Raw genomic sequence first — 12,950 nt, 5'->3', positions numbered from 1 at the left:
TGTTGTCCTGTTTGCACTTCTTGTGTTGTATGAGTGAGTGTGGATGAGTTTACGTTTTGGCGGGGAGGGGGAAGGGTAAGTTAAGGTAGGCGGCATATTGATAGCTGCAGTGGACTGTGGAGGGGATAGTCTAGGAGACGTGAGGGGAGGAGTTGAGTTTGTTTGTGTCAATAAGCCATTAACTTTTATCGCATTAAAAAGTTTATAAAATTTATTTATATCTGATTTGAGTATTTGTATTAGTTCCGGTAAGTGTAATAAGATGGGATTCTTTATTTCTATTTCATCATTTAGGTTTTTATTTTTATTGTATTGTTGATCTAAATGAATGTATATGTTTTCCAATTCCGTCATTTCTTTTCCTTTTTCTACTCTTAAGATTTTTAAATCCCTTTCAATAGTTGTAAAACTGTCCAGTTTCTTGCATGTGTGTACTCTTTGCAGAATGTTTCCTGTGTTTGGCTGCATTTACATGTTCGAGATATCTTATTATAAAGCTTCGGCCAGTCTGGCCAACGTATGAAAAACTGCACTCTGCGCATGTGAGCCTATATATTCCAGATCCTTGATATTTATTACTATTTATATTAACTTTATTGTGGTTAAAGAAAACGTTTCGGTTCGTGTTTTGGGTCTTGAAGGCTATGTTAATATTTTGTTTTTTGATGGTATTAGTGATTTGGTATATAGCTGGGTTAGTAAATGTGAAAGTTGCAAATTTGTATTTTTATTTTTATCTGGTACAAGATTAGTGGCCAATTTTATTTTCACCTTATTAATGATTTTGTTAATCATTTCTATTTTGTAACCGTTATTGAGTGCTAGATCTTTTATAAAATTAAGTTCCTTCTTTAAACTCTTGTTTGTTAGTGGAATTTTTAGGGCTCTGTAAATCAAACTCAAAAATGCTGCCTGTTTGTGAGAGTTGGGGTGGAGTGACTCGTTTTTGATCATTACTGGAGTAAACGTCGGTTTTCTATAAATCTGGAAGTCAAATTTGTTTCCTGCTCTCTTTACATTTATATCTAGGAAACTCAATGAATTGTTCCTTTCATCTTCCTTAGTGAATTTTATATTATTGTCTAATTTATTTAAAAAATCCAAAATATTATCACTATTGTTCAGTTTACTGTCTGTTATAACAAACGTGTCATCCACGTATCTCAGCCAAAGGTTTAGTCCATCTATGTTATTTAAAATTTTAACATGTTCTAAATGATCCATATAAATGTTAGCTAGTATACCTGATGCAGGGTCACCCATTCCTAAGCACAGTTGCTGATATATCTTTTGATTAAATGTGAAGTAATTATTATTTAAAGTAAATCTTAATACATTTATGAATTCTTCTATTTCACACTTACTTAATTTACTATGATTGAATAAATTTATTTTGATTATATTAATGGTTTCATTGATCGGTATGGAAGGGTACATGTTAGTTATATCATATGAACATATTTTATGATGTGGTTGCAGTTCAAATTTATTTAGTTTATCACAGAATTCTATTGAATTATTAATTGTAGAATTATTGTAAAATTTATAGTGCTTTTAAAAAAAATGATGTATAAATTTAGAGGTCTTATATGTTGGGCTATTCATGCAGTTGATTATAGGTCGCATAGGTATGTTAGCTTTATGGATTTTAGGCATGGCTCTGGCTGTCGGTATCTTGGGATTCATATTTATCAGCTTCCGACATTCTAGATCATTAAAGAGAAAAGACGAATTTTTTAATTAATTTCTTTAGGTTCCGTTGAATTTTGATTGCAAGATCTTTCTGTATTATCGAATAGGCTCCATTTGAGAAAAATTCTTCTGTTTTCTTAATGTAATCTTGCTTATTTAAAATAACTGTTTTTCTCCTTTATCAGCTTTGGTTACTATTATGTTGCTTTCGTTGATTTTAGTTTTTAATTCTTTGATTTGTTTAGTGAGGTCGGGATTTAAGTTGTTATTTATTTCTTTTACTAAGGTTGGAAGTTTCTTTTTAACTTCGAATCTTGTATCACTTTGCGATTCTAATGGAAATTTCCCTATATTAGATTCTACTTCAGCTACAGTGGTTATTACGTCTTCTATTTGATGATGGTTAGGCCAATTAAATTTTGATCCTTTATTCAGTAAGCTCATTTCACTATCCGTGAAGGTGACATCTGATAAATTTACAGTGGTTGGGATGTTTTTAAGGTCTGAGTTGGTCTGTTTTATTCTTGTACTGTGTTTTTCGGATTTTGTTTTGTTCTCTCTTAAATGTGATATTTTGTTTTCTATAGTTCTTTGTTTCTTCACTAATATACCAACGAGCTTCTCATTAGTAAATTGTTGTACTGATTGCCATTCTAACGGGGTTAGAAGGTCAGAGATTTCTAAATGTGTATGATAAAGTTGTAAGTTTAAAAACGACTTTTTCTGTAATGTGTTCTTATCTCGTTCTTTAGCCAGATTTCATTTACTTTGTTTTGAGTGTCTACTAAATTTGGCATAGATAAGTTTCGTCTTTGTACAGATTTCAAAAACTTTGGTACTAGTTTGAATTTTAAACATTCTTTTAAAAAATATATGTCTTTCGCGATCTTACCAATCTTAACCTTAAGATTAATGAATCTGTTTTTAATCTTATTATTAGCCTGGGTGGCCATTACATTGCAGGTTATAAACTTCATTTTCCTTGTCCGTATTGAAGATCTACTTGTGATACAATTCCTTTAGTTTTGCCAATTGCCACCTTTTCAATACAATAAAAAATATAGTACAAACTTACATATTTATTATGATGTTTATATGGTACATGTTTCGCTCCTTTTCGTGAGCATCATCAGCCAAACTATCATTAATCTAAGATTGTATAAGATCATAAAACAATTATTTTGGTTCAATATTGCTCCTATAAAACTAATTAATAATCTTATAACATTTTAAAAGTCACACAACAATAAAAACCTGTCTTAAGCTAACACTTTTTGTCTAAAATCTTCTTCAGTCTAACATTTTATTGCCGAAAAATTGAAAAATTAATTGAATTAATTGTATGAGGATACTTACATCTAATAAAAACTAAAGTTTTTACAGACGTGAAAATTGGTATTTAGATCTTCTTTAAAAATAAAAGGACACTTTTCGGGGGGGGGGGGGATCATTTTTGGGGGAGGGTGTGAAAAGGAGTTGAATTCGTTTCATGAGGACACATATATCAAAAACTGAAGATAATCGGTATTTAGAAGATTTTTTTACTATTAAAGAAACAAATATTTTTGCCGGAAAATTCACTTAGGTGAGGGGGGAATGTGAAAGTAAGTGAAAAAAGTGAATTACTTTTATGGGAATACTTATATCTCAAAACTGAAGGTAACACACGTGAACAATGGTATTTGGAATCTCCTTTAAATGTAAAGAAACACGCCTTCTTTTTTCTTGGGGGGGGGGTTGGGTAAATAAACTTAACCGCAGTGGGGAGAAAACGGAGGTGAGACCAATTGATTTTACTGTTCCTAATGTACTTAACTTATAAGGAGCCTCCGTCTCTCAGGCGGCAGCGCGCTGGCCTCTCACCGCTGGGTTTCGTGGTTCAAATCCTGGTCACTCCATGTGAGATTTGTGCTGGACAAAGTGGAGGTGGGACAGGTATTTCTCCGGGTACTCCGGTTTTCCCCGTCATCATTCATTCCAGCAACACACTCCAATATCATTTCATTTCATTTGTCATTCATTAATCATTGCCCCAGAGGAGTGCGACAGGCTTCGGCAGCCGGCACAATTCCTATCCTCACCGCTAGCTGGGGCCTTATTCATTCCATTCCTGACCCGGTTGAATGACTGGAAACAGCCTGTGGATTTTCAATGTACTTATTCTGATCATAAACCGATCATTTTTAATCTTTCCTGGGTTTGTTTTCAAGAGCCATATTTTCCTTTGGAGAACCTTCTTAGATTACAGTAGATTCTTCTGGCATATAAATAAAAATTTAAACACATTGGAAATAAACGATGGGTATAAGATTGACCATGCAATTGTTCACTTCTATAATAAGGTCAATAATACACGGAAGTACGTCATTCGTATCGCCAGAAGTCCTGCGCACTTGCCTACGGGTGACTGCTGGTCATACTGTTATCTATGACAATGCAGCAGATGTAATTTACCGCCAAGTAGAGGTCTTGCATCTTGCTGTGGGGTCCAGAACATCAATAATAAAAATAAATAATAATAATAATAATAATAATAATAATAATAATAATAATGTTCTGGACCGTCGTCAAAATGTGCGGACCGTGCTGGAAACGGGTCCTGGACGTGTAATGACTACGATTGCAGTCCGGCCGCCGGTTCAGTACCGCCAAGGCACCCAAGAGGACACCACGCCGGATCTTCTCAAGGATTTGATCCACATTAAAAATGCTTATAGGAAAACATGGCTAAGATTTAGGCCCAACTGACCGGGTGAAATACCTGGACCTAGCCCGGGAAGTACGAAATCGATTGCTGGAAAAAAGATTGAAAAATGGGAGGAACATTGCTGCAATTTCTCAGAAAAAATGAGTCAGATCGCGAATATCGGCGGGTTATATATAAAACGATAAGCATTCAATTATATGTTTCAGTATAATACCGTAGCGAAGCACGGGTATCTTGCTAGTAAGGAATAAAATTCACTTCACCAGACTATTCCTAAGAAGTGACTTGAGGAGTGTATAACCATCATACAGAAATTCTCACTGCTTGTCCCTCAAATAAACATACATGGGATGCACAGGGCAACGGTCATTGAAAAGAAGGGTCTTCCTATTTGCGCTCCCATTTTTACAATCAGAGCAGCCAACTGCTCTCAAAAAACAGATCTAAGGTAATCCAAGTTTTATGGTTGGCATCATAAGGAGTTTGTAATGATCGCACATGCTTGAAGCAGTGAGGCTTATTAGATTTTCCTATCGCAAAAAGGTGAGATTTTCAGAGCCGTCCATCTCCGTGAGCCTCATTTTGCTGTGTTTCCTGTTGTAGCATTTATCTCTTTTGAGCACAAAAATATTGCTGGACATTACATTGAAAAACACTCCAGTTTTTTCTAAGTTTGAAAAGCTCCTGTGCATTGTTCCATTGATCCACTCTTGCACACTTTTGTCACTAACTATATTCGATTCGCTACAATCGATTTTATAGGTTATGTTGTACCTTTTCGTAAATCCTTCGATCCAGCCATTGGACGCACTGAGATTTTCATTGCCAAGATTGATTGCCACTTTCTGCGCCGTTTCCCTTAAGAGCGCACCGTCAATTGGAATGCCTGCTGCCCTTGATGTTTCAAGCCAGCTTTTAAAAAAATTTTACAATTCTTTGTATTTGGAATATGATGCATATTTCCATTTTGGGAGTTTGGTGTGTATTCTGAAGCACTTGAAGTTATGCTTCCTCTGTTTTTCACCATTATGTTCAGTGTGGATACAGAAAGCTTCAATTCTCATGACACTGCAATACGTGTTCCGTGGAACAAATAAACTTTTTCCTAGTTTTGAACCTTCTCTTCCATACCGAATGTTTTCCTTTCCTTCTTTTTCCCCATTACTAGCCAGAAGAGTAAACAAAAACAATAAAGCAATAACAAATAAGTACTAACAATTATGTACGAACATAAACAAATTATGCTACAAAAAGATCGCTGCAGATTACTTCGGCTGCGCATAACAAGAACAAAAAGCGTAGCAAATAACAAAAATAAATGTGGTGAATCAGTAATAACTTTAATAACTGCAACAACAAAAGCAAGCATAAAACAACAATGAACTCAGTCAAGATGAAAGCTGAATCACTTGATAACTTCACAACTGTACACCAATGTAGCTTCTCAAAAAATGGACATGTGCAGGTTAAGTGTCACTGCATGAGGAAAAGTGAAAGTTCTGTGCTGAAGTTAACTATGGTGGTTTGATTTGGTCATCATGCCATGGTTAATCAAAGTATTTTAGGTTTGTTGCAATGCCATTTTACTTTAATTTTCCACCCTCTCTTACTGCCTGAGGCGGGAAGCATAAAATTGCAATCATAAATTTGAGGATTTTAATACATTGTGAGCATAGGAAATCTGAGAAGACCAACAAACAGTGTGGTAAACAACAGGAAAATGTTGAATACAGGAACATAAAAGCGGGGTAGTACTGTATAAATAAAGCAGTGTACAGCAAGCTCACACAGTAGATCATTGGTATCAGCCTTCAGATCCCAAGATGGCAGGTTCAGACACAGCATAGGTGGTCGGATTCTTGAAGGGCGGGAAAAAGTCCATTCAGCTCTCAGTGTTGTACAATGTCGGCATGTAAAAGATCTCTGGTGACATGTTCTGTGTTTACCCAACAAAATTTATTGAAATTCAGCCATAGACACTGAAGAGAGATTCAGTTTACTGCCATCTAGTGACTTAGAGTAAAACGGAATGTCAACATTGATGAACGGGCAGCTAGATGATGGCAATATAAAATGGCTGCATTATTATTATTATTATTATTATTATTATTATTATTATTATTATTATTATTTATTATAAACAAGATTAGTTTCTGACATTTTAAAATATTTTGTTTACATAATAGGTAATAGGTTCTGTTAGATGTTTCGTTTTTAGTACTCTGTTCATTTCAGGTTAAGGGAATCCACTTGTTGTGAATTTCAAATGTACTGAACCAGAGTTTCATTATAACTGGATTTAACTCTTTGAAAAATGGTTGGAGGATTGAATGTATAAATGAGTCAGACTCCTCGGCTGAATAGTCAGCGTTGAGGCCTGTGGTCAGGGATTTTAATCACATCGGATTCATTCATCTGGCTCGGGGACTGGGTGTTTGTGTTCGTCCCAACACTCTCTTCTTTAAGTTCAAACAACACACCACACTACCAACTGCCACAGAAACAAGCAATAGTGATTTCATCCCTCCACATCAGGAAGGGTATCCAGCCATAAAACAGGGCCAAATCCACCTTGTGACATAGTTCGCACCCACGATCCAATGAGAGTGGGAAAAGAAGAAGAATTGAATGTATAAATGTGAGCAATAATGTAAGGTATTTGTTATCCTTGGATACTTAACAGGAAACAGATGACTGGAAGATGGAGGACTACTGCTAATCCTTTCTAGGAAAGTTAAGAGGTGTTGTAGCATCAGAATTTGTTCAGAAAAGAGGTACCTTAATGTGTCTGTAAATTTGTTGGCACTTATCTCTCACATTATGCCATATGACTGCTATTTTCATTAGCATGGCTCCTAACAGATTTCTCTAAACAGCTGAGTAGGTATGAAAGGAGAAGGCTGCATACCTACTCTCACTGTGCTCAGTGGTGAGTACATGTTGTTAGGTTTCACTATTATTTTACTAGTATAGTCAAAGAGCGTGGTTAGAATTCAGTACCGTAGAATCTTTTTATCATAATTAAAGGGGGTCAGGTAATAACTATCTTATTTACTCAGTTATACTCCACACGTAGCGAATGTCAGTCACAAGACTCGACGTACTGAAGGCACAATAGGAATGATCATTCAGATAGACTTAAGATGTATGAAATTGACTTTAGTAACAATTGATCATATTTCTTTCTTTCAGGGCTAAATGTTGTGTGATTTGAAGGCAATTCTCAGAATGAAAAATTTCTATGTGTAAGTTGAATACAACTGCCTATAAATTAAACCATGCACTGCCACTGATGTCTTCCCTTTCATTTTTTGGGTGGTTATTGTAGATTTTGGGCATCAATATAGAACATTCTCTTATATTAGTCTGTTAAATACTTTGAGTTTCATTCAGTGCTCTCCTTTCAGTCCATGCTTCGTGGTCGTGGTGGATGTTACAAGCATAGTTTCTATGGCATACAGAGTCATCAGTGCATGGAAACCACTCCTAGTTTGGCTTGTGCAAATAAGTGTGTTTTTTGTTGGCGCCATCATTCGAATCCTGTTGGAACAGAATGGCGCTGGAAGATGGATCCCGCAAAAACCATTTTAGAAGGGGCTCTAGAGCATCATTATAACATGATCAATCAGTTCAAAGGTAGTGTGTTGAATTCTGCCTTATTCTGACTTTTAAGCGTGTCACAATTTTATCTGAAGTTGAGTAGAAGATTCTTGTGTGTATAGGTGTTCCTGGTGTGTTGCCTGAACGTATGCAGGAAGGTTTCAACGTGAAACACTGTGCATTATCTCTAGTTGGAGAACCAATAATGTATCCTGAGATCAACGAGTATGTCAGGTTGCTGCATGAAAAGGGGATTTCGTCTTTTCTTGTTACTAATGCTCAGTTCCCAGAAGCTATCAGGTAACTATACAAGTATTGTATATTATTGAAGTATTTAAGTTAATGTCCATTTCTTGTGTTAAGTCAAATGTAAATCAGTAAGATTGTGGTGGAGGTTGTATTTGTTTGAAACTAATTTTTGGCTGAATACTCTCTGGGAGAGCTTTGATTTGTTTTGTAAACAAACTGTGTACAAATAATTAGTATTAATTAAAATGTCATTTGAAATGGGATGATGATACTTGCAAAAGAGTTAAACCATGAGTTTTCTTAAGTTGTTGCATTTAAACAAGGGCTTTCACTGAACCTACTCTAAATGTTTTCAATTTGCTTTACATCAAACCAGCACAGATAAGTCTTATGGCAACAATGGGGTAGGAAAGGACTAGTTGGAAGGAAGTGACCATGGCCTTAATTAAAGTACAGCCCCAGCATTTGTCTGGTGTGAAAATGGGAAACCAAGGAAAATCATCTTCAGGGCTGCTGACATTGGGGTTCAAACCCACTATCTCCTAAATGCAAGCTGATAGCTACGTGACCCAAATCGCGCAAGCAGTTTGCTTGGTAAAACTGTTCTAAAGTATCGTGCATAATACTAGGTCTTTCATTCAAGACTACTTTAGTTGAGTTTCTTAAATACAGCACCTTAATTATATTTCAATGGAGCTGAAGAGTAAAATAATTGTATCATTCCGCTTCTTGTTAACCACCTCAAACAAGCGAAAGTGCTTCCAAAACAGTATATCATTCTCTACATCCATACTGTATGTATAAACTAAATTAGAGCATTACAAACTCAATGTGGTTGTCAGAAATTGCATGCAGTGACTGGTAAATCTGTTGGACAATATAGATGAGCCTGGACAGTGACTTACACACTGGTAAGTATAGATTTTTGGTAAGATGATTACCCCAATTTTTGTCATGTTTTGTGGAAAATTACTGTTCTGATTAAGCAAGTAAATGAATTAGTTGGTTTACACAGCATGGTTATTTTGAGTTTTTTATGAATTCATGAATTTCAAGGATAGATTCAGTATTTTACACTGAACTCTCAAACCCACTGAATGTTCTTTTTGTTATGGGTACATAAAATTCATGGGGTAGTAGAGAAATAACACTGCCCAAGACTTGTGTTGTTTTCAGATGAGTAGCAGTCCATAATACTGGCAGCCATTATGTACTTGTCACATTGAAGCTTGTAATCCTTCATTAGTTTCAAAAAAATAGTTTTATATTTATCTTTCCCCATATTTATAATTATATTTCTGGGCTTATTGGCTCATGTGATACAAATTATTATAATTTTATTAAATACCATCTATTCAATACATAATAGCCTAATGAGGAGTTACATCCTTTGTTAAATTGTTAACATGGTACATGTTTCTGTCCTATTTGTGAGCATCGTCAGCCAATTAACATTTACCCAAGGTTTAATAAAATCGTGAACATATTCTATTGAGCTAAAATATGCTTTGTAAGCATGAGTGACAAATAATATTTTACAGATCATGTATCAGTAAAAGTTATGTCCATAAGTTAAAATACATTTGCCTAAAATCTTAATATTAACATTGTCCTTTAAACTTATAGACGAAACTCATCTGTTTAACATCAGTTTAAAACCATTTTGCCGGGCTAAGTGGCTCAGACGGTTAAGGCGCTGGCCTTCTAACCCCAACTTGGCAGGTTCGATCCTGGCTCAGTCTGGTGGTATTTGAAGGTGCTCAAATACGACAGCCTCGTGTCGGTAGATTTACTGGCACGGAAAAGAACTCCTGCGGGACTAAATTCCGGCACCTCGGCGTCTCCGAAGACCATAAAAGTAGTTAGTGGGATGTAAAGCAAATAACATTATTATTATTGTTGTTGTTGTTGTTGTTGTTGTTGTTGTTGTTGTTGTTGTTGTTAAAACCATTTGAGATCGGGCTAATTATATTGATTCAATATTTCATGACTTGTGTAATTGTCCTTGAAGCTTTGTTGTATATATTAACGATTTTATGGAATTAATAATTGCCTATTAGGAACCATTATCTTATTCTCGATGTTACTAGAGTAATACGAGTACAATGTGTATTGGCATAAATCCAATATTGTCAATAGTGTCTCGCTCACTCGTATAATACAAGGAGCACAAACGGAACAGCAAGTAGTTGTCACGAGGTTGCGAGTTACACTAGATAGTTACGCAACAGAAGGAATGATATATCAACAAGCTCAATTTGGAAACTTAGTGTTCATCAAAATTCTACTTTACATTAGAACGTTTTCATTTTACTAACAAGTTCAGTCAAAAACAAGACTGTTGTCTGTCTGCATGGGCTGCAGTGATGTAGATGATTTTACAGTTAACATGGTAGAGGTATGAGAGAATTTCAATTCTAGAAGGAATGGTAGCCAAGATATTAGCAGATTTCTGTGGTTTCCCCATTTTCACACCAGGCAAATGCTGGGACTGTACCTTAATTAAGGCCATGACATTTTCCTTCCCACTCCTAGCCCTTTCCTGTCCGATCATCGCCATAAGACCTATCTGTATCGGTGCAACATAAAGCCAATATGTAAAAAAACATACATAAATTTGCAGAGAAAAAAATATTATCATAACAGGTAGAGAATACAACTAGAAAGAATGAATTGGCTACCTCAATCATTTTACTTGTATAAAGGAATAATGTTGTGTTGACTGCAGCTTGGTTGGGAATTTTATTATATGAGGATAAAGTAATTGATATTGGTAAGAAAAAATTGAAGTCGTACAGAAATTTACTGATGACACTTGCCTGAAAGAGATGTGGTTCAACAGTTTTGTGTCTCATAGCCCTCAGTGAACAAAGAATTAACTGAAAATTACTGCTAAGAAGCTGTTTTCAAGATAAATATGTTACTGTATTCATTTTTGGGTACAGGAGAGAAGTGCAGGTTTTTTATAGTTTCATTTATTGATGTACGAGTAAAATTTCCCACTTTGTAGATATTTGAAAGGAGTAATTTCAGGAGGTTTTACATTTATTTTATTTCAATTGATCTTTTTTTTTATTCAGAAAAAATGCTAGTGCAAATTAGGGAATGTACAAGATCTAAATACTGTAATCACGGTTCATTTTGAGGTACATGTCTAAGTTTTGTAAATGAATTGTGCTCCTTAGATTTCAACATTGACACTTTTCTATATATGATATAAAATTATTATGATTTTATTATAGACAACGTATTCAATACGGACAAGAAATGAAATTTATAACTTGCAACCTTTCTATATGTCGGACATTTCTTCAACTTCTGTGGGTCTTGAGAGGTGCCAGAGTACTGAAAGTTTACCCTAAAACGTTGTTAGGTGCCTGTAAAAAAAAAAAAAAAAAAGTGCTCTCTCTCATTTAAGAAACTTTAAATGCAGCTGAATGCACAGGAGGCAAGTGCAAAATTGTAAATGCTATTCAGCTGGCGAGTTTGATGAAATATGTTGTTATTCAAGCTCAGAATATGCACTTTTGCCAGGCGTGTTGGCCCTCTGAACCCAAGTTGGCAGGTTAGATCCCAGCTCAGGTCAGTGGTATTTGAAGGTGCTCAGCTATGCCAGCTTCATATTGATAGATTCTCTAGCATGTTTAAAAAAAACTAACTTTTGGCACCTCAGCATCTTCCAAAACCATACAGGTAGTTGATGATATGTAAACCAGTAACACTAAATGTATAATTTGCTGAACTTCAGGTCATTCAATCTGTTGCCTAATATATTAGGTCACAGATATCTATCATTATGTTTGAATTTGCAGCATCACAACACACAGTCCAGGTGAAGAAATATTCATTGTTAATCCTTTTATGATTTCAGGTGTATGAGTCCAGTCACACAGTTGTATGTTAGTGTAGATGCTAGTACCAAAGAAAGCTTGAAGAAAATAGATCGTCCTTTGTTCAGCGATTTCTGGGAAAGGTTCCTTGACAGTCTTCGAGCCTTATCAGAAAAGGGACAGCGTACAGTGTACCGTTTGACCTTAGTGAAAGCATGGAATACAGAGGAACTTGAAAGTTATGCAAAGTTAGTGGAGATTGGGAAGCCTGACTTCATTGAAGTAAAGGTATGTTACTTGTTCAGAGTATATGTAAGGACTGGTTCTGTCGTTATTTTGTTCCTTGCAACTACAGTTACCACCACACAGAATCCTACTTGCTGGGCTGGGTAGCTCAGGCTGTAGAGCCTTCTGAACTCAAGTTGCGGTTTCAGTCCCAGTTCGGTTCAGTGGTGTTTGAAGGTGCTCAAATACATCAGTCTCTTATTGGTAGAGTTACTGGCATGTTACAGAAATACTCCAGGACAAAGTTCTGGCACATCGGCTTCTCCATAAACAGTAAAACTAATTAAGAGGTACGTAAAATGAATACCATTCTTGCGTATTAGAGCCCTTTTTTTTTTTTTTTTTTTTTTCCTTCCCATTTTTACATCCAAAATAGGTAAAGGGGAGGGTCCAGTATGCGATAACCTCAAATTTTATGCAGTGAACACATGACTTCTAGGCTATAAAGAGCTATAAATTGTACATGTAAACATTCTACGCTATACTTTCACAAACTTATGTATGTATTTGAGTTATACTAGCTATTTTCGATGGAAGGCAGTATTTCTAAATGTAAAATGATAACTGGAGAACACGACTTTTAGGCC

General features: G+C 35.5%; 1 protein-coding gene across 1 annotated transcript in view; it reads left to right on the top strand.

The window, feature by feature from the left end:
* The window catches only part of LOC136864751 (S-adenosyl-L-methionine-dependent tRNA 4-demethylwyosine synthase TYW1), a 198,886-nt gene that overhangs the window by 132,244 nt on the left and 53,692 nt on the right, over positions 1–12,950 (top strand). Inside the window, exons 7-9 of the mRNA XM_067142109.2 lie at positions 7,807–8,035; positions 8,122–8,299; positions 12,120–12,366. Of these exons, the coding sequence (XP_066998210.2) occupies positions 7,807–8,035; positions 8,122–8,299; positions 12,120–12,366 (654 nt within the window). The remainder of the gene's footprint in view (positions 1–7,806; positions 8,036–8,121; positions 8,300–12,119; positions 12,367–12,950) is intronic.

Source organism: Anabrus simplex, chromosome 2, assembly GCF_040414725.1.
Source record: "Anabrus simplex isolate iqAnaSimp1 chromosome 2, ASM4041472v1, whole genome shotgun sequence".
In the NCBI taxonomy this organism is placed as follows: domain Eukaryota; kingdom Metazoa; phylum Arthropoda; class Insecta; order Orthoptera; family Tettigoniidae; genus Anabrus; species Anabrus simplex.
Note: the sequence above shows the minus strand (reverse complement) of the source record. Positions and strands in the feature narration are given on the sequence as shown.